The sequence below is a fragment of the Emys orbicularis genome, chromosome 11, assembly GCF_028017835.1.
Source record: "Emys orbicularis isolate rEmyOrb1 chromosome 11, rEmyOrb1.hap1, whole genome shotgun sequence".
NCBI classification, from domain to species: Eukaryota; Metazoa; Chordata; order Testudines; family Emydidae; genus Emys; species Emys orbicularis.
In genome coordinates this window covers 33,785,794-33,812,979 of record NC_088693.1, presented here as the reverse complement: position 1 = coordinate 33,812,979, position 27,186 = coordinate 33,785,794, and the positions used below count along the sequence as shown (strand labels likewise).

Genomic DNA, 27,186 nt, shown 5'->3' with positions numbered 1-27,186 from the left:
CCCAACCCTCTAATCCCCACCTTGCCTCAGTCATGGGCTACTGCCAGTCACCATCTAGCCCCCGCTCACTGGGGCAGACTGCAGTGTAAAAGCCACTCATCATAGGCAAGGGGGGTTTGGACCTGCTGCCTCTGCCTACCCGTGGGCTGCCCCCTGCAACTCCAGTACCTAATTGGCCTTCCACTAGGCCACAGTCTGGGGGATTTCCAGGCCGGAGCTCCTCTGGCCTTCCTCTAGCCCTACTCCACTCCAGGTACCTTCTCTCAGCTCCCTGCAGCCAAGTCCCTCCCTCTCAAAGCTAGAGAGAGTCTGTCAGCCTCTGACCCTCAGCCCTCTTATAGGGCCAGCTATGGCCTGATTGGGGCATGGCCCCAGCTGTGGCTACTTCCCCCAATCAGCCTAGCTGTTCCTTCCCTGCCACAGCCTCTCCCCCGGCTGGTTTAAGCCTTTTAAGGCAGTAGCGGGTCATTACAGGGGTTGTACATTTTAATTTTGACATGTTTACAAAATGTATTTGTTCAAACCATTTTTGTAACTGTTTGATAGAGAGTTTATTCTAACTGGCAACTGTCATTTGCAGGCTTTTCACTTAACTATGTGCTATTCTTGGTGTGTGATTAGTCACCGAAGACATTATTATTTCTGCTTTCTGACTAGATGGCTGACATTTTTAAACAGGAGACTCCTGTTCACTAACACCTTTGTTTGCATATGAATATGGATAATCATATAGAAACTATGGACAACTTGAAGAAACACTCACTAAAATACCAAGTAAAGATATTACCCTTGTAACTGGGGACTTAAATGCAAAAGTTGGAACTGCAAGATCTCATAAAGAAGTAATGGGAAACAATGGTCTGGGTTCGTAAAATGAGAGAGGAAGGCATGTAGTTGAATTCTGCAGCTCTAATCCCCATTTTCACTCAGCAGGTGGAGGTCACCTGACAGTATGGCAAAGAACCAAAATCACCTATGGAATAAATATAACAATGCTGGAAATTGAATGGAAAATGGACAAGGACTTTCATGAGTACAGACTGGGTCAGCCCATCAGCTGTTAGCCTCAAACATAAATTGCAACTTTAAAGATACCATGTTTGTCAGGTCTACTGCATTTGGACTTGTCCAGAATCAATTAAAATTATGGGTTTGAGGAATTGGCACAGATGAAAGAGGAGAATAACCCCAATGAACTTTGGAATAAAGTGAAAACTGTTATGTTTAAAAGGCCAAACACACATTCCAAAAAGTCAGTGTCAGACTACACCATGGTTAACTGAGAAGGTGTTTGAGTTGGCAGAAAAATGATACAGAGTAAAAGAGAATGGTTTGGAAATGGAAAAATATAGAAGAGAATATTCAAAGGCAGACTAGACAAGACAAGAGCAAATATATAAGGGCAAAATGCATGGAACTTGAGAAATGTAAACAGAGTAATAATATAAAAGATAGATTCACAGTGGTCAGACTTCTTACCAAAAGCTTTTCACTGTGATCAAACATAATAATAAATCATGATGGCAGACTCCTGACTGAGGGTGATGATACTAAACACAGGTGAAGAGATTACTGTGCCAATCTGTATGCCTCACCAGAGCCACTCATAATACAGGCTGGCAGAAAAGAGAATATAGAACTGGAGCTGTCAGTCTTATGAGAGAGAGAATGAAGCCTGGAAAAAGCACCAGGGATAGATAACAGGCCTGCAGAATTGTTAAAAGTGATTGGCGAACACAGTATTGATCTTATGTGGAAAATTTGTAAAGATGTACAGGTGACTAGAGGCAGAGGACTGGACGAAGGGCATTTTTCTGCCCTTACCAAAGAAGGGAGACATAACCAAGTATAGTAATTATTGTACCATCTCCCTGATTTCACACATGAGCAAAGTTCTGGTTTATATAATCCAAGATTGCATGATAGAGGCAGAACTACCACCACCACAAGTTGGTTTCAGAGTTTTTGAAATGTGATGCTGGCAAAGGTTCTTGTATACCTCATGGATGGGGGGGAAATGAATGCCTATGTTAAAAATATTATTGGAGAGAAGCAGACTCTGATGTTGGAAATGAACAGATGCAAACATATGTACTGTGATCACACTAGGCAAAGAGATGAAAATAATCTAGAGAAAGATATGGAAAAAAATGGTGAAGGGTTGTCATAGTAGGAAACAATCAATGAGGAGATGGATGGTGTGCAGCAAATCACTGGAAGGTCAACTGCTGAGTGCTCAAAATTAGCAATGGATTGTGGAGCCTTCCAAAAATTCTGCCACCATATTCAATATTTAGACATGAATAAATGGATTTATCTATACAGAAACCAGCCATCCTACCAACATTCCTGCAAACAAAATTCCCTTCGTGTGAAGAGATGTGACTATCAAATAAAAGGGGAACAATGATGGCTGGACCAAACCACCATTGGGAATATGAATGAAAATTTGTAGACTGTTTTACAGCATTTACTTCACACTCAGAATGTGCCACGCCTCAGCAAGTGCCTTACCTGGTGGTGTTTAAAATGGTGTGGCAGGATTTTATAAAAGGGGCTAGAAAATGTCATGTCCAGTGATAGGTTTGTAGTTATACAAGCAAAGTTAATTTTAAGGATTATCTGTCTCATGATGTGTGGTGTAAATTGTTTTCTGCAAGGGTTAGTAAGGTAGTCACCTCACTTCCTACACAAAATTGAATGTGTCTAGACACACTAAGGTTTTTACTTGGAGGTGGGAGAAAGGAATTAAAGGTTTGCCTTCTTCTGAAGCAACAGACTAGATAGCTGGTCCAATTCTATAAGCAAAGTCTAGTTGACCAAATTCCACTAATAATAAAAAAGCACCTGTTGCTCCCCATGTAATATATTACTATGCCACTTTTATTGGTATCAAAATTTGCAGTGGCATTAAGTATAAAGAAATCCCAGTTCACATAGGCTGCCACTCACTGAACTGAGACAATCTTTTTTACTACTGAATTAGCATGACAAAAAATAAAAGAAAAATGTCTGTTCTCTAGTAATTGTCACATCTGGAAGACTCAGAAAAGTACTGGAATAAGAAGTCATTTCAAAGGCCTGATCATGTCCCTAATTCTTCTTGCCCGTCTCCCTGAAAGGGGGGATATAGTCTTTCCCATAGTTAGAAGTCAAGGGCTTTGTTATTTTCAAGGCTGAAAAGTCAGACACTGTTGCTCCTATAAATCAGGAATTCCAGTGTCATCATGTTCATTTGTGCTCTTTGGCAGACATATAAAAAAAATCACAGACTAAAATGAGTCCCATAAATGGTGCACATTATGTTTGAAAGGATGTTTGGCAAAGCAGGAGGTTACAAAATATTCAGCCTCTGAAAAATTGTTTCCAGCAATCTGAATGAATAAGTGAAACGCATCTCATTGGAAAACAAATGGAGGAGGGAGGATGAATCTTTAGTGAAGATAATAATCAGTTCAGAAATCAAGCTTTTTCCTTGCAGTCAAACAGGGGAGGGAAAGAGAGGGGAAGAGCTTATTTGGAATTGCCAGTCTGTATAATGGACAGAGAACTTAAGGAATTTATTCCTGCACAGAAAAAGCCCAGCCAGAGAAAAAGCCATTCCTGTCATCTGCAATGTTCATTCCAACCCAATAACGTGGATTCATTAGAAAAAGCAGAAATGATCGTGCCCTATCTGAATAAAGCATTACCTAGAGACTGCTTGTAATGTATTTCAGCTGAACTGCCCTGTGAACTCCATTAGCTCCTACAGTTCAGAGCCAAATAAAGAATGCAATTTCCATTTTTAATTCATATTTTAGTCATACAACATCATAGGATTATTCTCAGTGCTAATGTTTTTGCTACATTTCCTTACAGTGAAGATTTCGTTTCCAGCCTAAAATGAAAACCTTCCTGGAGTAACCGCATAATGAAAAAGCAATGTTAAAATTTCTGAATGCAGGAAGAGAACTAGCAGATGCAGAAATGGCATTGAACACATGTTATGAAACTGATCAACTAGTGGGCAAAAGTTATCTTCCTTCGATTTGGAACCCAGATAATATCATTGGAAGGGACCTCCCTTTCATCTATTCCTTTGTACTTGGGCCAAAGTGTTCACAACACCAGAAGTATAGATATTTGTATCAAAATATGCTGTCAGCTACACCGACATAAATCCAGACTAACTGCAGTGGAGTCAACTGAATTACTCTGGTTTTACAGCAGTGTAACTGAAAGCAGAATTTGGTTTTGTGCCTCTAGCTATTACAGTGATTGGCACTCTGTAAATATGATAGATCAGTCCTCTTCACACACTTCAGCCATTATGCGATCTCTCCTGTCTATGTTAGAACTGTCTCTGCGTGACCTCTCTTTGCAAACTAGTTCATTGATCAATCTTTCTTTTATAAAGTACCTATGACTGCTATTTTTGATTCACATATTCCCATGAGAATACAAAATTGTTCAAAAAATGTGGACATGTAAATGTTTCCATTTCAAGTCAATGTAGCATTGAGTAGTTAAGCCCATTGTCTTTGTAGGACTGCAATAAAACAGTTCCATCACCCAAGAGTGAGGACAGGGGAAATCGCTGCAAGAATCGTCTCATGGAGCTTTAGCCTCCATCGTTCCATCAGGAGCATGGGAGGATGGGAATTGCTGGCCAAAGGGCCATCCCACAAAACCTACAGATCCCCTGCAAGCCACACTGTGCAAGCCCACCTGCATCTGTGCTGCGCCACAGCACCATCCCTGTTCCACTTGCCATGTGGTTTCTCCAGCAGGTGACAGGGATCCTTGTTAAAAGGGGAGCCTCACTGTGGAGACAAGACCAACAGAAAGTGAATTCAGCTCAATGCTGTATTAATTTCCCGCAGGGACTCCAGTGAATGCAGGTGGGGATGATGTGCATCAAACTTGGCCTTGCCCCCAGCTTGATCATCGCTACCACTCACCACTTGCAGATCTCTGAACTCATGGAGTCAGTGCAATAGAGGGAGATGCTGCTGCAAAGGCAACAGAGCCTCGCTTTCTGAGCAGGAGGAGGTTCACTCTGTGTGCAGATCATGGGGGTATGATCAGGCCCACTTACATCATTGTAAATGATGACCGGGAAACCGTGTTAGAAAAGAAGAAACCCTGGGAATGTACAGAATCTTGTATTAACCATTGCTGTGAGGATTACATGCACTCTAGAATTATGTTGATTAGTAATTAGCTGAAACCAGATGGGGAATCATGCTACCTCCCCAGGAAGTTAATGCAAACTAGTTACAGTATTTATATCTAATTGAGACTCCCCTGCTAAAATATGTTCTAAATAAACCTTCAGGACTGGAATTATCTTCACATTTCAGTTAAAAATAGGCAAGATCAAATATTGGATTTGAAATGATACAATAAAATACACTTTAAATGTTACTCTAAAGGCAGTGCAAGAGGCCTCCATACTCACCAGATGATCACTGTTGGTTTCTTGTCCTTATTTTATTTGTTTCAATTTGTAATATGTTGCTGTAACTGCCAGAAATCAAAAATACAGCCCCAGGAAAGTATTGAACCATTAGCTGCTCCTCACTCCGGAACCTAAAAATATTCGAAGATGAATTCAAGATTCGACCAATACCCATCTTACCACACGCACCACATCAGCCCTTGTCATGTACCTCACTCCCCAAAAACCTGGTAAAGAGATGGGCCTTGCAGTGAACCCTAATGGTCAACAGACTGGGCCTATTTTCAACCAAGTTGAAGGCAGTAGATTCCAAGGTTGAGGTGCTCTCAGAGAGAATGCCTGCTGGCAGCCCCCTTCTCTTGTAGACTGAGGGGGCTCCAGCACAAACACCTGAGATTGCTTTATAAATGAATGGTAGAACCTGCATTAGAAGGAATATCTCCAACATCTCTACTGTGGTCCTTAATAGAAGAGGCATTAAAGTTATGTTATCCCTAACAGACAGTGAACTTGCTAATTGATATAACTTCTACTCTGCCCCTGAGGCCAGTGGTGGTGCTAGCCCATTGGGGCTCTAAGCAGGAATATTTTGGGCCCCTCCACACACAACCACATACTAATAATTAATGTTGGGGGGGCTTGAGCTGCTTGGGGCCCTAAGGAATTGCTTAGTCTGTTTATGCCTAGCGCCGGCTTGGCCTGAGGTCCAGGATAAATTGGAATAAGATCTCATGCACTGCACATTATTGTATACAATTATTTCTATTTGACAGGCTATGATAAAGAAAACAATCAGAATGATCCTGAAGACTCCGTGGATAATACTAGACATTATCAGTGTACCAAGAAACACTTTGAAGAGAAGAAAAGTGAGTCATCATCTTTGGTATCATCCATTGAAGATGAGCAGAAACCTCTCTTCTCTGAAATAATCAATTACCCATCAATGATAGGGAAAACTACAGGGCTGGACTTCGAAGAAGTGGTGCGTGCAACAGAAAGGATCCATATTGACAAAAGAAGCCATTCTTGCAGAGGTAATCTATTCCATGTTGCTATTTTGTAAAGATGGCCTATTCATTTTTGCTCTGATGATCAGTGGGAGAGAAATAAACCTCTTCAGAATGCTTCCATTGACAAATAATACATTAATTTACCTTTTAAGGGTTTCATGAAACATTGACAAAATAATCTTCTTTCATGTCAAATGTGGAATGTTCAGAGAATTATTTCCCTTGAGAGGCACTATGGTTTGGTAGCCTGGGAATGAGATTGGAATCCAGGAGCTCTTAAATTTTAGTCTAGGCTTTGCAAATGACTTCCTGAATCATCTTGGACAAGTCATTTAAGCCAACATTTTCATTTCATTTCATAATGTTGGATGCCTCTATTTTTTGGATGCCTAAAATAAATGGGCACCTTTGAAAAGCTGGGCCTTACTGTCTGTGGATTAAATTTTACCTTAGTTAATGATGGCTTTCACTATTGTAAACAAAGCCAGAGGATTCACAGTTGTGGTGAGTCCATCAGATGGAGGTTGGAGTGAAAAAAGTTGACTGCCCATCATGCTACAGTGTTGGGTGGCAGTACAAAACCCTAGATAGAAAGCTAGATAGGGATACTAAATATGAGTTTCACAAACCCAGTCTAGTTAAAGGAGATAAATAAATATTTCATTTAGAAAATGTTGAAAAAACATTTTGATTTTTTTTTTTTCAAAAAATGTTGAGGTTTGTTTTTGACTTAAACAATTTGGTGAAATTGACATGAATTCATGAAATATTTTGATGTCATCAAATTTCCATTTTTTGCACACACTCAAAAAAAGTTTTGCTCATAAACTTTTACCAGCTTAACCCATTTTCTTCATATTTTATACTATTGAACATGTAAAATAGTGTTGAAGCAATGCATAACAATGAGATTGAAAGACATGTTATCTAGTTCTGTAATATTACTTAATTAAAAATGATGAAATATCACACAGGAACACATCTTGACTTCAGTGGGAAATTTGCTTGAGTAAGAAGAGCAGAATTTGGTTCTTAGTATATGTCATATGGTTTACAGTGATTAAGCAATCTCAGTTAACTTAATATGGAATGAGTGTTTTATATCATCTCATCAAACATTCTTTTCTCTTTCTTTAAAACCTTAATTTTCTGTGATAGGGTGAACTAATGAAAAGTCTATTTATACAACATTAAAGGTTTTGTTGCTGAAGATGCATTTACAGTTGCTTCTGTTTACTATGGACTACTTCTATATTTAGTGCTTATTGCTTTTTTCCTCAACAATTTATTTCCTGGTACAATAAATTTTGCCACACAAATTCAGGATCAACTTTAGGTTTCTAAGATATTATTTTAAATTATTCTAAAAACTAATCCAGCAGAACAACATATTTTGATAGTCCAAAGGCCAAGCTATGTGACATCTGGTCTTCTCAGGGTAAGGTCAAATGCTGATATAAACGTGTTTTGTACATATTGCTGTTCGAAAGCTTACCTTGCCCCTGCCGGTAACCAGAAATGTGTCCTTGCAGCTATAGCAACGTTTTCCAAGGCAACCTAGTGCAGATTTTACTCTGAGCTAAATTTATCAAGTCTAAAGGGTGTGCATTTTGATTAAGACCATTATAAAAGCCAACATTTTGAGTGGGTGAATGGGTGTCTTTGTAATCCTGCATTTTTAGTGGTGTATTTGAAAGCTGATCACCTTTCTTATAGCTTCTATAAAAAGTCACATTGGTTTTGATTGGTTTTAAATTAAATTCTCATTCCTGATATCAATTAGAAATTGATTTTATGTTCTCTAAAGGCAGTTGTAAATCTAATCTGAGTCTATAAGTATAAATCTTGTAAATATACATATAAATGAACTTCTATATAAGCTTCCATAACTCATTACCATTACAAAAGATATATTTTTAGCCTAGTCCTTATTTTATTTTTTGTTTTAAATGTTAGCAGTTAATGTACTGTCCATGAAAGGAAGGGATTATTAACCTTGAATTGGATAGGGTGGGACAGGCAGTCTAAATGTTGCCAGTGTAATCCTGACCTGCAGCACTCATTTTATTTCAATCCTGAGCCTCTCTTAACAGCACATGGGTAGCTTCTATGTAGCTGCTGCTCCCTCTTCCCCCCTCCCCACTGCAGAACAATCCCATTTTCCACTCTTTGGGGCCTCCCATGGCCTTTATTCAGGTCATAGGATTTCATTCTTGAACTGTTTAGATTAACCAGGCCATATATTTATTAATTTAGTTCACAGCTTGAGAACAATCCTCCAGTCTTCCAAGGCCATGCTGAATAGTAATGTTTTGACTGTCTCCTGGCCATGGCTTTTGTGGCTGTTCATACATGTGGGACTACCTAAGAAGATGCACAGAACAAGGGGAGTGACTTATCCCTTGAAGGATATGTCTAGATTAGAGTTTATTATGGTCCTGTTTTGAATTCAGGTTAATTGGCAATTGCATTTTAAACATTAATCTAGATACTCCACAAACATTTATTCCAGGACACAAACAACTGTCATTCAACCCAGGGCTGACCAAGAGACACCAAGACCAGGTACAGGAAAATATGTGATTTTAGTGGGTGATTTATATGTAAAATCTAAGGGATTTTACAGAGCAGTAAAGAAGAAGTGTAAACAAACAGCATTTATTGTTTACATTTCATTCCTGATAGTCATTGTCTATAATCAATGAGTTGCTTTTCCAATATCCTGCAAACATTCTACAAACAGATATGGATTAAGATTATGCTGGGTCTGAATCTGTCAGAATTTTGCTCCCTGCCCCTCTCAGAAAGCTCTCCAGTTTCCTCAGACAACTGTAAATTGTACCATGCATGCTAGCTGAGTCAAAATTACACAATTCTCACCCATTCCCTTTCCCATGGGGCCATGTAGTGAGTGGTCGGAGAAGCTGAATGGGCCACCATGGAGCCAAGGTGAAATCTCCTCCTCCTTCAGCCCTATTCATACTATCAGGTGCCTATTACACCCTATGACATTCATAGACTCACTATAGCCCTAGGAAACCCTGGGACCCCTCAGATCCCAAAGATCCATTAATCCAATAAAGCTCATCTCCCCCTTCTCTGCTAAAAGGAGAGGAAGAACTCCTCCTCCTTTTTGGTTTATGTGGTGAGAGCTCCCCTTCCTGATTCAATCTACTTTAACCACTGTATATAACTTTGGGAGGGACTTCCTTTCTTTACTATGGAATATTCCTTTCTTTACTATGGAATATGCTCCCATCTGGTAAAAGGATTAGCTGGGGGCATTTGGACAGGTCTCTCTGGTGTCCTCCAAAGGCCCTTCTTTCTTATAGGTAAGTCTCTAGCTGTTATGATTGCAAAGAAAACCTTGAAAATGTGAAATGAGTGTAACTGATGAGGATGGAGTCATCTGCCTGGGTTTGAAGAGAGTCTGAACTAGTAGCTCTGAGAAGTGACGTGCCTCACCCTTTTCAATGGGTGCTAACATTGTCAGTTATAATTCTTTAAATGTCAACATTGTTGATGATTACACTGCCCATCAAAGTATGTACAAAAGGAGAGGGAGTATATGATGATGCTCTACCCCAGCATTTCCCAAAGACTGTGCATAAAGGGTGCACCAACAACTGCTGGGGCAAGCATGGAAGATGTACAGACTAAGATGTTGGCCTTTAACAACATAAGAAGGAATTGCAGGTCAGAGCTGTGATTGGTTTAATTTACCTTACCTGAAGAGGGAGGGCTTAACTTTCAAAGGTTTGCGAAACACTGTTTTATGTTCACTTGGCTGAACACTCCTAAAAATCAAGTGTAGAGACTGTAGCTCTAACTCAGTCATGCCATACATTCCATTAGTGTCTATTCTTAGTGGATCTGTACGTTTATACTTCAAGAGGTTTGTTTTTTGGCAGACATCAGTGATAAAAGAAACTGGGAGTGGGAAAACACCAAGGGGCACCAGGACGTCTCCAGACAGTCAGCATTACCTCATGTTACATGGGGCATCTGTGAAACTGAAAGTGAGCTGACCTATGGGGAAGTGGAGCACCGGCTAGATTTACTTCAAGAACAACTCAACAGGTAAAAGCAATTATGTGACAGGATCAGATTGGGTTGATAACAACACCATTGATATCAATGGAGCCACAAGGATGAATTTGGTGGGAGATTTTCATAAGCACCTAAATGAATCTAAGTCACTTAGGGCCAGATTTTTTTAAAGTATTAAGGCTCCTAACAATGCAGATAGGTGCTTGGCAGAAATCGCAAAAGTGGCTAGGCACCCACCTGCATCTTTAAGTACCGAAATACAAATCTGGCCCTTAAGCCCTTTGAAAATCCTATCCTGGGATGGGTAGGTGCAGGTTTTTGACTCTCTCCGTCATCCGTCTTTCCCCTGAACTTTTCCTCTAAAAGCAGTTCCTGGCTTTCTACACACAGTTCCTGTGCCCAGAAAATGGGAGGTGCTATGCTTTCCTGGGGGTGTACTGAGCGAACCAGCTGCCTTCCTTGCAGAAGCAGCATTTGTATGATAGGCATCTTCACTTTTGATGAGTAAACCTCCTTTTGCAGCTGTCTCTATAATAAACAGCCATGGGAGTATCACAAGTGCAAAACACACGTACTACAATAGAAAACAGTCATTTTCTTTGTCACAATACTGCATGTGTAAGTTACCTTTGCTAATACATCTCATCTTCCTTCTCCCCCTCCCTATTGGTGTCTAACATATATAGTTGGTGGCTAAACAGAATAGCTTATGGAATCTTAAAAATATGGTGAAAGTATTCTGATCAGTCATACACTATAATTTACCATGTAATTTCAGTTCATTTTAAGTTGGCCTGTGCTCGGGTCTGTGGCTTTTTATTATTTTCCCCAGCATTTCATTACTCTCAACATTTTTGCCATGACAATTACACAATTTAACTCCAAATTTACCATGACACAAATTCAGCCTTAATTATACTTTAGTACATCTTCATTGGCACACTGTATTGTACATTTTAACAAGCAACTGAAAGTGAGTGTAAGGACGGCGTGCCCCCTTTGCATTCTGTGAACCAATCAAACTTCAGTACTCTCATTTCTAGTGACATACTATATGCTACAAGATACATGTTTTAACATGTAGGTTGAAATTCCTATAAATCATGAATGAAGTAGAACTATGTAGGTATTTATCTACCTATCTAATCTAACTAGGCACTTACTGGGCTCCCATCACAGCATTTGAGGACTTATATATAATAATATCTTGCTTTCATTATATAATAATAGCTAGAGCTATTGCTTGGTGCTGGTATTAGGGTTATTGATGCCATAGACAAAGATTTTGCGGCAGGGAGTTTTCTGATGAACTGCTGAGATTTTAGTTTTATTTATTTCTTTTTCTGGATTTTATCCACATCCCACTTCATTTATTAATTCTTTTGGTGCTTTTTAAGGTACCTTTGTGCCTCCTGGATTCTGCACCTGGCTAGTCCCTGGCACAGGTCAGATCAGCTGCAAGGGAACTACTCTAATTTATGCAAGCTTTGAACAACTATTCTGGTGACCCAGAAAAGTCAGAGAGCAATGTGCCCTGGGCATACCTCCTACCCTCAGCCGTGTCCCTGATATGATGCTAAACTGGGGGTACATGGTGGACTGGTATAGGGTTTTATACAAGCTGGGGAAGCCCAGTGACCACCTATCACTCTCTTTCTCCTGCTTTTATGCCCAGCCATAATATGGCTGTTTTTTAAGGGTTTGTTTGTTTGTTTGGCTGTTTTTTGTGGGGTGGTGTTAAATGGTCAAGTGAGAAAGAATGAAGAGTAGAAGAAATTAGAACTCTCTGATTTGGAGTGGAGGGGAACTGAAAGGAGGGCCATTCTAAAGGCAGGGGGAGCAGGGGCGGAGAGGTACGAGAGGGCAAAATTATCAGCCAAGTTCTCAAATTCGTGCACGTCTTCTGTTCAAAAAGGAATTATGACAGTTTTAGCAGACATGCTCTTTGGATGGTGGTGCTGCTGCAGCATTTTTTCCCTGTGGTATCGGCAGGATGCTTACTCTGAGGTCAATATTGGCATATTGGCAATCAGCACACAACGTAAGGGAGCTGAGCAGAGGATGAATAGGACATGAATGGGTATAACCCCAGGGCTTGAGCTGTGTATTAGGTTGCTTTTATAAAAGCTGATGCCACAGAATCTATGGCAACAACAGCTGACCTAGGAGCAACGTTTCCTTTAATATCTACGTGAGGAGCAAAGGCATCTTCAGTGTCCATTAGGGGACAGAGATCAGGTGCAAGTTTAGGGCTTAGTGCACAGCAAAAATCTGCTAGAGCAGGAGTAATTCCGCTGCTGCAGAGCTGTAGTTGGGACGTTCACAACACTGAGGGCTGTTGACATAAACATTTATTTACAGTGAAAATGATTCTGTCAGGAGGTGAGTTCCAATACAGGAGGATTTATATCCAGATTACAATCTATTATAACACATTGTGTGGTCTCCTAGCAGCTGGGGAGGCACAATAGGCATTACCCATTGCTGAGTCTGTTAATTATGTTGGCAAGACAACTTGAAAATCATTTCAGTGCCATGGCAATGGAAGTGTGGAGAAGATAAGCAGACTCAAATGTTATGACTTACACCAAGGTTTATTTAAACTTTCAGGATTCATGCACCAAATCATGAAGAGTTAGTCAATCAGTCAAACAATCAATAAATATACCACTTTTGAACATCAACTATGTCGAGTTTAGTTCTGAATTTTGAACACAGCTTCAGATCAGTTCTTCCCACCCACCCCCCGAATCCTACTTTAAATTCTAATAATTCACCATGCACCTAAAGAGATTTCTGTTTTCAAGACCTTTACTTAAAACAACTGTGGGAAAACATAAATTATGTAGCCTTGTTGTGTTGTATCCCCTTAGAAGTAGCTTTGGGACTGTCAGAGTTGTCTGTTGCTTTAGAAATCCTGGATCAGATCCTCAGCCTGTATAAATCAACACAGCTCCAGTTAAATCAATAGGGGCTATGCCAGTTTATGTCAGCTGAGAATCTGGCCCCCAATATTCATATTAATTGCAAACAGAAATGATAGTAATGTATTATTCTTTAATTAAACTCTTAACTAAGGTCTGGAGCAAACATTAGAATGTATATTCTGTATGAGAGCGTGAGCTGCTAGCCATGGAATGGCTCAGTGCTCCCCCTTCTGTTCTTTCCTATTCAAAACATGATAATACTGTTACACATAATGGCTTGCTTTGTTAATGAGCTGCAGATCCCTCTTGAATGCATTTGTAATCGGTGTGTTAAAACATAATCATCCATGACCATGTGTTAATTGATTTCATATTACTTCCCTAGGCTTGAATCCCAAATGACTGCTGACATTCAAACCATCCTGCAGCTTCTGCAGAGGCAGTCAACACTCATTCCACCTGCATATAGTATAGTGACTGCAAGTGCAGAATATCAACAGCCAGCTATCCGGGTGATGCAAAGCCTTCATCCTGTAGTATCTATTAAAACAGATAGAAGCTTCAGTCCTTCATCACAGGTATGGATGTGCCCAGAATCAGCTATAGTGATTGATTAACGTTGTTACCTATTGCTGGAAGACTGAGCATTTGTTCTGTAGTTTTCTGAACAGGAAATTGTAACTTGGCCAAATGTCTCCACAGGATTCATCTAGTTATATTATTTTGGAAGCGAATCTCTAGAGGTCAAATTTCCTACTGTGTAGAAGCCAAATATAGGTCTCAAAGCTACAAATGTAGTCATCATCATGCATTTAGCAATGGTTGTCGACCCCACAGAAAAATATAGAGGAAGAGGGGAATAAGAGGCAGGCCCAAGTCACAAAAGGGTAGATTGTGGTTAGCCCGGCAGGGGAGCATGTGGAAGGACTCAAGAAATTTCCAGTCATGACCCAAGGCTTGCCTTGAGACACATCTTGCTTGCACCGGCCATGCAGAAACTCAACTGATGCACCAGGGAGTGTATGCTGCCTAAGTGGGTGGGGGAGGATTACACTCCCTCAGCACTCCTGGAGGTAAAGTGCATGTGCCAGAGAGTTGCCACCAGGACATCTCTGCACACTTTCTATCACAGGCTCTGACTTAAAAGATACAGAATAACCCAGTGTTTGGATCTGTATCCAGATCCACACTGCCCCAAAGTTAGGAATTTGATACAGTCCCAGATTTTGATTCTGAACTGCCCCAGATTTCAGAGACCCAGGAGCTCAGTGTTGGCCCATCTCAAGACAGTTCAGTCTCTGACTGAAAATTTTCATAAGATATAGAGCCAGGAACAACTAGCCTGAGGAAGAAGGGTGGGATTTCCTGGTTTATCCTCCAAATAAGTCCTGGGCAGAATTGCATTAGACTACAATTAATTGAACACAGTATTTAGTGAAAATCGTTGATTTCTCTGCTCATGTTTCAGATTCGGTTTGCAAAGAATGGTTTGGGGTTGGGAGGGGTTTTTTGGATTTTGTTCATTTTCAGTAGAAACAGGAGTATCCATGAGACTGTTTTAAATATATTGTCACCTTATTTCTTTTCCTTTCTCTCAGTGTCCTGAATTTCTAGACCTTGAAAAATCGAAACTTAAATCCAAAGAATCCCTCTCAAGTGGAGTGCATCTTAACACGGCCTCAGAAGACAATTTGGCTTCTTTTTTAGAACAAGAACATGACCAGTCGTTAGAGTTTCACCCACAGCATTATAAAACTTATCTTCATTCCATTAGGCATCCTTCCTTGCCAGATTCTTCCCTAAACACTATAGGAATCTTGGGTCTTCATAGGCATGTTTCTGATCCTGGTCTTCCTGGGAAATAATCCTTTTATACTATTACTTCACATAAAATGTAAGTGCTTTTAATGGCTGTTTCCTTTTTTTTTTTTTTTTTTTGTATTTAAATCCTCTATACTTGACTCAGGGGCTACAAGGATATACCATTATATGCAAAAGTACTGTATATTTTCCTAAATTTGAAGCTTGTAAGGTAAAGTTGAGCAGTTACGATGTATATATATATATATATATATATATATATATATATATATATATATATATATATATATATATATATATATATAAACTGTATGTTCCAAATGTAAAACTGCCAGCATTCTCAAGGCACCTTATATTTTTTAATTTTTTTAAAACACATGCATGTTCTGAAATTACAATTTATGTTGCATGGAAATTACCATTTACTGCTTTCATTGAAATGGTACTTTATTGTGGATAAGCCTTCAAAGCAAATAAGAGACCAGGTGATGATGATAATCCACACGGTCGTAACTCATACTTCACTGAGCTCTTCTAGTTCAAACCGAAACCTTCTTCCAACTCACATTTGAAAAGATACAATTATCCTTCTTGTACTGAGCGTTTTACAGTCAATGGCCATCATTCTGCTGCTTAGAGAAAGAATAAGAGAACAATGTCTACCAGGTTCTAAAACATTAAGATATAGTACAGAAAGCAGCCGCTTCAAAGCAAATTGAAGTAGGTCACTATTTTAACAGGCAGAACAACAGTACTACACAATGGGAAAGTATTGTCACTGATTGCATCTACAAGACCACGCTAACTGAATAATTTGTTTTCAATATTTTGGGATTTTTATTTTTATCCTCATCATGACTAAAGGTTGGCTGTCATAAACAGGCAGGTAGTTCTCATCTGTCACCCAAACATAATCAAATGCAATAAATATAATTTCTTTGTAATACAGAAGACTGTGTTCCTTTTGTTCAGTGCAAACTACTAACAAGCTGTATAATTAAAATATTTTACAAGTTTTCTTTTTATAATTATCAAAATTGTTGTTTGTGATATCTCTTTTTACCTACTGGTCCCTCATAGAGAGCTAGTGAATATATATATATATATACACACACACACAAATCTATGTGCATGTGTGTGTGTATACATATATACGTATATGTAATATATATGTATATACATACAAATATGTGTGTATATATCGACACATGTATGTGAGTATAGATATATGTATATATACATATGTACATATGTAAAATCACTTTAAAGTACAGTTGTAAACTTTCTTATTACAAAACAAGTAATCTTGTGTCCACAGCTGACTACACTAGAATAAATTGAGTTAAGGTCCATAGGCTTTAAATACAGTATGTACTGTATATGCATAATGCTTTGTCAATACTTAGATTTAATTTTATTAAAATATTATACTGCTTCAAATATTGTGTTTGTTTTAGAAATAACTGACCTTTTTTTATTCCTGTTTTTAAATATCTAAAGGTGGTCATGTGATTTTCTAATCTTTAAACGAAGCTTTAAAGTAGAAATCCCCTTGGAGGGGAACTCTGCTCAGTTCTGAAAAAGCAGAGACACAGGCAAGTTAATGGGTGGGCATATATAATTTAAACTATAACCAAACTGAAACGTAGGCTCTAGAAATGCTAAGGACTGATGCAACGGCGATTGCCCCTCATATGTACAAGCACTGGTTCTGGCAGGTCAGAGTTTATAGTAGTGCCCTCACAGATTTTGTATCTTGATTCATGGTAGCTTTAATCATAACTAGCCAGTAGATAAACACAAGAGACCCCATTCTCCTCCCCTTATGCCATTGGGTTAGTCATGATTTTATTTGTGTGTACAGAAATCAAATTTAACTTACTAATTTACACTATTGCAAGTGAGAAGAGAATCAGGCCCTTGGCACATGGGATCTGATTCTCTTCTTGCTCACTCTAGTTTTACATCAGCGGTGAAAGAACCCAACCCTGAAAGGTGTGGGGCGTCCTCAGCTCCCACGGTAGTCTGGAGGTGTGGTGGTGGTTTCACACTTCCCATGACTGGACCCTAAGTGAGCTCAGAATCAGACCCACTAGCATTCTCTGCTCAGAATCACTGAAACGAAACAGAGATGCTGAACAATGAGTAAATATCGTCTACCTTCACCTTTTTGTGCTGTAAGAGTTCATTGTTTCTGCTTTATCTTAATGAGGCAACCATCTGCTAAATGTTAATGCCTATTACCAAGTACAAAACAGCACAATTTCTAGCAAAACCACAAATATTTTTGTAGATTAAAAATAGTCTGATTTAAATTAAGAATTAAATTAAAGTAAATGAAAGAGATAGAGTTTAGCAAGTGCATTTCATACTATAGCTTTCCACAATCATGCAGTGGGACCCACTGTAACACACAGGCCAGGGACAGCTCAGCAGAGTACAGCTGCTTCTCCTCTACTATATGCAGAGGAAGAGCTCCTCCCCTTATCCCTCTCCTGGCTTGTGAAACGAGGTCTCCCCAGGCAGTGGACTCTGAAGTGGGAGCTGCTGAAGGGGATGGTACTTGGCTAAGGAGTTTCTGAGGCTCCCAGCCTCTTGCCAGTAGATGGAGCAGCAAAACATAATGAGGGAAGTCATAATATCACAGCTAGGAGACATCCATCCATTCTCCAGTAATGGGGGAAAGATCAGTCCACCCTTCAAGTGGCAATGGGGGAGGAAGACCCACTGCCTGCAGCTCTTTCTCCCCTCAGGGAGCACATAAAGTAAGATTCTATACAAAACTCTATCTTTGGAACAGTCTTAATCTTCTACATTGCATGAAATGCCATCAGGCACTTCAAACATTCCTGGTCCAGTCCCACCATTGTCCCGCATTCTTGTTTTTGAATCAGTAAGATGGCTCTATCTTGGTGACGTTTACATTTATAGAAATGGGGATGGAACACCTACTGTCAAGGCTGAATCCCCACTCTGTCACTTTGAGTGCAGAAGGTGGGGGCCTACAAGGATTCTAAAAATTAATACTTGCCACTCCAGGCTTGTATTACACTCCCAAGGTTACAGCTTCTCTCTGACCTTGGCTTGGTAAACACTGACACCGCCCAAATGCAAAAAAAAAAACCCTTTGAACATAGGAAGGAGCACTTGGGAATTCCTCCCTGTGGGGTACCCTCAAGCCTTTTCACACACACACACCCTCCCGGGGAAGAGCTGAGAAAGAAAACAAAGGAAATGTGCTGTGACTACCAGCTAATCAAACAACATGCACAAACCTCTTAGGACACCAAAACTCCAATCCTGTTCTTTAAAAAGGTAAATTTTGTTAAAAACAAAAAGGAAAAAAATACATCTGGAACTTAGGCTTTTTGCTAGATCTTAAAAGAAACAATTACAAAAATTAAGCACCCAAAATAGCTTTCTTGGGGGTTCAGCTTAAAGGTTACAAGCAAACAAAAGCATCTGGGGTTAGCACAGAGGAGATCCACCAGCCAAAAAAAAAAAAAAAAACCTAATTGTGCCTATTTAAACATGCCCTGTCCAATAATTTCTTCTAGGTATGGAAGATGATTTTTTATACCTGATTCTAGCATTACACAGTATTCCTGCTGCCCTCTGTTCCCCTCTTTCCCAGAGAGACACAACACACAAACAAAGAGAAGTTTTTTTCTCCCATTTTAAAAAGTTCTAGCCCTCCCATTGGCTCTTTTGCTCAGGTGCTCACTCCTTTTCCTTTACCTGGGGAACTTTGTTAACCCTTTACAGGTAAAGCAAGCAGAGAACAGCCACCAAGAGGGACTTTATAGCTAACTAGCTGGCTGGGTGTCCCTTCATTTATCACACCAACCCAGCTCCATCCATGGCTGAAACACACCCACCTACACACACACCCTTCTTCATGCAGCTGGCTATGGTCTGCCTGAGCACAACGCCACTCAAGTACATTTCTTGTCTTGCTCCCATTCTCTCCTTTGCTGCTTCTATGGCCACCTAGTGAAGTCATGCCCCATTACCCTATAACTTCAAAAGTTGTGACCAGTATTGCTGTGCACTTCCACCTATTTTGATTCACTTTAACGACTGAGAGAAGAATTTGAGAGGTAAACTAATAAAGGAGTCTAACATGGCTATTTGCATAAAGAGTTTGAAGGTGTCAGCTGTTTACAACTATTCTTAAGAAATGTTTGAATTCTCTCACGTATTGGCACAGATTCATTTCTTAGCTGGTCTCTGCACATTCTTAGAGCCCTTTGTACAAACTAGATGAAAATACGATGCTGTCTGTAGTTAATAGCAACAAGCTGGAGCATCCTTTGCATTATTTTAGCCACATACTACTAATTGTGTGGCTCTGGGAACCAGTTTATCCAGTTCAAATCTCTCTCAGTTGGAAGGGTGGCAAGGGACCATGAAAATTGTTTCTCCCCTCCCCAGCTACCTTCCTGGGAGCCTGGTGGTTAGAATCCCTGTGTTCAAACCCTGGAAGTGAAAGTGTCTAGCATTTGGTCCAGAGACTGAAGCTACTTTGGATAGGTTGTAATGCTAGCTGAACACTAAATGTGCAGAACATCCCAGCTGCACATGTATGTAGAGTGGCCTCCCGGCAGACAGATAGCCATGTCCATGTCCCTTGCAGACCCATTGGATTGCAGTGTAGGAATTGAAAGGTTGTTAGTCTCACCATGGTGCTGTATAAAAGCCATGGTAAGGGTGAAGAAAAGTCAGTGCTGCTGCATGAAGGGTCAACTGACTCCACAATCCCTGGGAAGAGCTAGTCCCATCTAAACTCCACAATCCCCTATCTCCCTTCAGTGGGACGATTCCTAGGAAATCCCAGTTTCCCTTGCAGAGATTTCCTGTCGCTCTGTCCCCTCCCAGGGATTTCTCCATAGGATAGAGCAGTTTTCAGATCTTTTCATCACTTTACATAGTTTTACTTTTATTTACTACGTCAGTCACCTCCTGGATGCTCCTTTATTGCTACTTTCCCCCTTCCATCTTACTTTAAATTAAACTGTGCTGTAGTGGCCTGCTTGATTCTTCCCATGCTGAAGGCAATGAAAGTTTGCCCCTGACTTTAATGGGATCTAGGTGAGGTCGTAAATGTGCTTTTTTTTAAAGAAAGATAAAAAGTGGCCAACTCTAACTGTTATTGAAACCCCAATCTGCCTAGCAACTGGAGCTGGGAGAAGACCCAGCGCTTGTATTCAAATGAGCCCATTCACTGATTGGTTTCAGTGGCACTTTCCTGGGGCCACATTTATCTTTCACATTTTTATATAAAAATCTCAATTATATTCTGTCTTTTTAATTTTTTTATATATGAATTAAAATATGCCAGTTGCGAGGAAGTATCTGAGAAATTCACAAATGGCTAATGCAAGTTAAAGCAAAGGGTGTTTTAAATATAAGGGGCCAGCTGCTATAAATCAGCATAGCTATCCATGAAGTTACACTGATTTACATAATCTGAGGAGCTTAAAGTTTAAAGATATCATTCACAGCTTGGACACCAGGCAAGGGTCAAAAACTATGCACAACAAACTGTTAAAAGAACATTATTAATATTGCAAAGTCAAGAACTCAAAAGTTAGAAAATATCAGAATTAAAGTGTCTCATGCAACCTTAATTCTCCCCACTTGTGCCTATGCATTATGATACAGTCTTTAATTGCATGATCATATACTATATTTTCCACAGGATGCCTGCTTCATTCAGTGCACCTTTTCTGAGAGCTAAATCCAAACAGCAAGACTTCTTCAGTGAATTTTTATTACATTAAAACTATTTTGCAGCTTATATATATAATGATTATTCATTTAACAGGTTTTACTCAAAATGAAGGGATTTTGATAAGTTTATTTAAAAAAAAAAAAAAAAAAGGCAAGAGCAAAACTTGCTGATGTCTGAAACTACCGGTTCCCTTGAGAGGAACCTTAATTTTGCAGCCTTCTTATGCTTTATAATATGTGTATACTTCAAAATTACATAGCAGCTCCATTTTATTTTTTTTTGTTCTTCCTTCAAGGCCCACTCTTTTCATTCCATCTTTTCTTCTCCACTCCTCCTTTTCTTCTGATACCAAGAAAGGAAAAATAATATGTCCATTTTAGTTCGTGAGAGTGAAAATGTTGGCCTGGCTTATTCTTTTTGACTACTATAGATGTCAGCTGATACCTACTAATAACACATATTGGTAGAGATGAAATTACACAGTAAAGTTCAAATCTGGTTGAGACCTAGATTTGAGGATTTTGGTTTAGGCCCATCTTTGTTTAATGATCATGGATGGAATATTACTTGGAGTCTGCAACATGGCAGGAGAGGGGCACAGCTTCTATAATGAAAGCTGGATGTAACATTCCATCATAAGCTTTCAATTATTTACAATATAAGTTATGTTGACTATTCCTGCATTTTGAACATGAGTATATACTACTATTTTGAGCCTGATTCACCTTTCTCTAAATTGGGTATAAGTAATTCCAGGGAAGCCAACAGAGTTACAAATACCAAATTTTACACCAGTTTCAGGCTATGTCTACACTGCACTTTTGTCGGTAAAACTTTTGTCAATCAGGGGTGTGAAAAAACAAACAAAAAGCACTGACAAAAAGCACTCCACCGACAAAGCTACCACCGCTCGTTGAGGGTGGTTTTATTTTGCCGGCAGGAGAATTCTCTGCTGCCGGCAAAGAGCAGATACACAGGAGACTTTACAGCTACTGTAAGGTATGCAGTGTAGACATAGCCTAAGAAGAGAATCAGGTCCATCATGTGTGTAGATTCACACAAAATCATACTTTGTGTTTGCATGTATAATGTTTATTTATGCACATATTCTGTAATCTATAACTCCTTAGCAATTTGCAATTTTCAGAAGACATTCAGCTTGTCCATTGTTTGACTTTTTGATGTCATTATGTCTTTGACAATGTTTTGACTGGAATTTTGCAGTATCCATAAGATTGGTTTTATTTCTTTAATCATGAAAAGTCAAGTGGTTTTCACACTAAGAATTTTCCTTATTTAAAAATGTGTATGCTCTCCTCATATAGAATCATAGAATTAGAAGGGACCTCGAGAGGTCATCTAGCCCAGTCCCCTGCACTCAAGGCAGGACTAAGTATTATATCCACCATCCCTGACAGGTGTTTGTCCAACCTGCTCTTAAAAATCCCCAGATCATTTTGAATTTTAATCCTATCCTCCAAATCACTTGCAACCCTTTCCAACTTTGTATCATCTGCAAACTTTATAAGTGTACTCTCTATGCCATTATCTAAATCAATGATGAAGATATTGAACAGAACCGGACCCAGAACCGATCCCTGCGGGACCCCACTCATTATGCCCTTCCAGCATGACTGTGAACCACTGATACTCTCTGGGAACGATTTCCCAACCAGTTATGCACCCACCTTATAGTAGCTCCATCTAGGTTGTATTTCCCTAGTTTGTTTATGAGAAGGTCATGCAAGACAGTATCAAAAGCCTTACTAAAGTCAAGATATACCACATCTACCGCTTCCCCTCATCCACAAGGCTTGTTACCCTGTCAAAGAAAGCTATCAGGTTGGTTTGACACGATTTGTTCTTGACAAATCCATGCTGACTGTTATTTATCACTTTATTATCTTCTAGGTGTTTGCAAATTGATTGCTTAATTATTTGCTCCATTATCTTTCCGGGAATGAAAGTTAAGCTGACTGGTCTGTAATTCCTCGGGTTGTCCTTATTTCCCTTTTTATAGATGGACACTATATTTGCCCTTTTCCACTCTTCTGGAATGTCTCCCATCTTCCATGACTTTTCAAAGATAATTGCTAATGGCTCAGATATCTCCTCAGTCAGCTCCTAGGATGCATTTCATAGGCCCTGGTGATTTGAAGACATCTAACTTGTCTAAGTAATTTTTGACTTGTTCTTTCCCTATTTTAGATTCTGATGCTACCTCATTTTCACTGGCATTCACTATGTTAGACGTCCAATCACCACCAACCTTCTTGGTGAAAACCGAAACAAAGAAGTCATTAAGCACCTCTGCCATTCCCACATTTTCTGTTACTGTCTTTCCCCCCTCATTGAGTAATGGACCTACTCTGTCCTTGGTTTTCCTCTTGCTTCTAATGTATTTGTAGAATGTTTTCTTGTTTCCTTTTATGTCCCTACCTAGTTTGATCTTGTTTTGTGCCTTGGCTTTTCTAATTTTGTCCCTACATACTTGTGTTATTTGTTTATATTCATCCTTTGTAATTTGACCAAGTTTCCACTTTTTGTAGGACTCTTTTTTGAGTTTAGATCATTGAAGATCTCCTGGGTAAGCCAGGGTGGTCTCTTGCCAAACTTTCTAACTTTCCTACGCAGTGGGATAGTTTGCTCTTGTGCCCTTAATAATGTCTCTCTGAAAAACTGCCAACTGTCTTCAATTGTTTTTCCCCTTAGACTTGCTTCCCATGGGATTTTACCTACCAACTCCCTGAGTTTGCTAAACTCTGCCTTCTTGAAATCCATTGTCTTTATTGTGCCGTTCTCCCTACCATTCCTTAGAATCATGAAATCTACCATTTCATGATCACTTTCACTCAAGTTGCCTTCCACTTTCAAATTCTCAACCAGTTCCTCCCTATTTGTCAAAATCAAATCTAGAACAGCCTCCCCCCTAGTAGCTTTCTCCACCTTCTGAAATAAAAAATTGTCTCCAATACATTCCAAGAACTTGTTGGATAATCTGTGCCCTGCTGTGTTATTTTCCCAACAGATGTCTGGGTAGTTGAAGTCCCCCATCACCACCAAGTCCTGTGCTTTGGATGATTTTGTTAGTTGTTTAAAAAAAGCCTCATACACCTCTTCTTCCTGGTTTGGTGATCTGTAGTATACCCCTACCATGACATCACCCTTGTTTTTTACCCCTTTTATCTTTACCCAGAGACTTTCAACAAGTCTGTCTCTTATTTCTATCTCAACCTCAGTCCAAGTGTATACATTTTTAATGTATAAGGCAACACCTCCTCCCTTTTTTCCCTGCCTGTCCTTCCTGAGCAAGCTGTATCCTTCTATACCAATATTCCAGTCATGCATATTATCCCACCACGTCTCCATGACGCCAAGTATGAAATAGTTGTGTTTATTTACTAGCATTTTGAGTTCTTCCTGTTTATTCCCCATACTTCTTGCATTAGTATATAGACATTTAAGATACCGATTTGATCCCCCCCCCCCCACTCAGTTCTGTCTTGTCTCTCCCTTATTTCTGCTATAACAGTCCACACTCCCTCCTCCCCCAGATTTTTTACTTACCTGTGGGCTTTGGTCACCTGCCCCAGTTGAACCTAGTTTAAAGCCCTCCTCACTAGGTTAGCCAATCTGTAGCCAAATATGCTCTTCCCCTTGGATAGGTGGACCCCATCTCTGCGGAGCAGTCCTTCTTCCTGAAACAGGAATATGCACTACATATGCACTATATATCAAAATAAATCCAAACCTAGGTATATTTGGAGAATAATAGTCTGACTTCAGTTGCTATACAGTAGTTCTTAATTTAAAGGGGCATTGTAAAGTTAAAATTTTTCTGTCTAAACGATTTTATCTACTGTTGTAATATTGCTGAAATTGCTTTTTTTAAAATATTTTAAATTGATAGTGTGCCTTTATCAAAATGAAATGTTACCCAAAAACTACATTTCCCAGAACTCATAGTCCCTAGAGGATATTATTCACTTAAATATTCAAAACCCTGCATAGTGTTTTGATCAAGTATTTCAAATTGGTTTTGAAGAAAGTCAGAGTTAAAATTGCTGCTTACAGTTTTGGCAGGGACCGAAGTCAGAAAGACAATACATTATTTTGAAAATTCTGAAAAGAAGAAAACCAAACCCATATTTAGAAATATTACTGATGTTTTAATTCCTTATGGGGTCACTCAACTGTTTTACTCATATAAGGTGTGGAACCTTGCTGCCTTTTGTAATGTAAGTATGAGAGAATCTGCGGTGGTTTTTACCGATAATGAATGACATAACTGACCAAAGCAGATTGTGAGCTCCCTGTGTTTATCCACATAATGTTGCATGCAAGTGATTTTTAAAGTAACTTTCTTTGTATGAACAAATGTTTTTCCAAGATCGTGTTAAGGACAATGTAATCTGCATACATAATCAATTTTTGCAATAACCTTCTGCAAATAACTGTAAATGATAAATGTAAACTATAGAGTAAAACTGGTCGCAAAAATGTAATAATTAAATAATTGCAAATGGTGTATTAAACACATACAAGAATTTAAGGGGGGAAACCTGATCTCTGTTATTATGTTTATAATAGAAGAGCATATATGAAAATATGGCAATTTCAAATATTTAATCAAGATTTTTTGCCAGTATGGAGCTACCAACTATCTAAGATACAGAAGTTAGAAAAGCTCAGGTTTTTTTTTTCATTAAAAATGTTATGAGGGTCTATACCCTTTAACATAGAGGTTATAGACCCGTGTGTTATAGAATGGTGATGCGCTCTAATATTTTATCAAGGGGCTCCTACAAAACAGCTCCACATAGCACGGCATTAACATGCTATTGTACCAGGGATGGCTATACTTGCAGAGAGGAAGGTTAAGAGACTGGAATACCTATTCATTTATTTGCCCATAAAAAAAAAATCTTTTCCATAACTAAAGGGGCAGAGAACACCACTGTGCAAAAATCAGACTGAGCACTTCCTGGCAATGTAGGATGCCCAGATGTCCCAATTTTATAGGGACAATCCTGATATTTGGGGCTTTTTCTTATATAGGTGCCAATTACCCCTCAGCCCCTGTCCTGATTTTTCACACTTACTATCTGGTCACCCTATGGCAATGTGTGCACTAGATTTTGTTCCTGAAAATATATGTATATCAGTTGGTATAATAGATGTGGGTAAGAACCTCCAGCGGGAGCTAGGGGCATCTTCTCCTATGAAAGTTTTTGAAAAGAGTTGGCATATGTTGCAAGCCAAAGGCAAAGAATTGCTCTTCAGAATAAATGTTTGTGTGAGCCTCGGGTATCAGTCATTTACAGTAGGGATGATTTATCCAACAGGTGGAGAAGAGGTGATTGTCACAAACTGGTAAATTACCCAATCTGCCCTTTCATATGGAGGCAGAAATTTAAGACTGGTCAGAGGTGACCTCATCCAGTACATTACTAGCATAGAGCATTTCACTGGTAGTGTTGTCTCTGGGCTCTAATGAGATGTTAAGTGATCCCTTCTAGACTGCATTAGGGGAAAACAGAAATAATAATATAAAATGCTTTAGCTAAGTAGGGTAGTCAGTGAATGAAGTTCCAAAGCCTGCCAGTGTGGTGCACCACTTCTGATATATATTTACATTGCCCTGAATTAGCACCACAGAAACATCAGGCTGCCACCCCAGGAGTGGTTTGCCCTTTAATCCAACTTCACTCTTTGGGTATGTCTACACTGCAGATTGGCGTGTGCCTGCTGGCTAAAATCAACAGACACATGCTACCTCTGCTTGAGCTAACATGCTAAAAATAGCAGTGTAGCCACTTGAGTACAAATCCACCCAGACCCCCTGGGTACCTACTCAGGCAGGTACCCCAAGCTGCTACCCATGCTACCTGCTATTTTTAGCATGTTAGCTTGAGCAGAGCTAGTGCTTCTGCCTTCTGCAGCTGAGAAGCATGCTCCCACCTGCACTGTGTGACTGCTAGGAAATCGCTGCTAGGGTTGATTTCTCTCACCTACAAATGCACAGAGAGGGATCCTAGCAGATCAGCTCCATTAGTGTAGCATTCACCCCACCTTGCATGAACACACGGAGGTTCCAATTGTATCCAGAATCTCTACAAGAGCTGCCTGAGACCTCACAGCGAGAGATCAGTGGCACATTATTAGGAATGTTTTGCTCCCTAATCTTTTGCAGAAGTA

At 39.5% G+C, this 27,186-nt stretch overlaps 1 protein-coding gene across 1 annotated transcript in view; it reads left to right on the top strand.

Annotated features, from left to right (window-relative positions):
• Positions 1-15,298, top strand: part of KCNH7 (potassium voltage-gated channel subfamily H member 7) — a 338,032-nt gene extending 322,734 nt beyond the window's left edge. The window contains exons 13-16 of the mRNA XM_065413350.1: positions 6,229-6,480; positions 10,368-10,536; positions 13,819-14,011; positions 15,032-15,298. Of these exons, the coding sequence (XP_065269422.1) occupies positions 6,229-6,480; positions 10,368-10,536; positions 13,819-14,011; positions 15,032-15,298 (881 nt within the window). The remainder of the gene's footprint in view (positions 1-6,228; positions 6,481-10,367; positions 10,537-13,818; positions 14,012-15,031) is intronic.
• Positions 15,299-27,186: the final 11,888 nt, after the last annotated feature.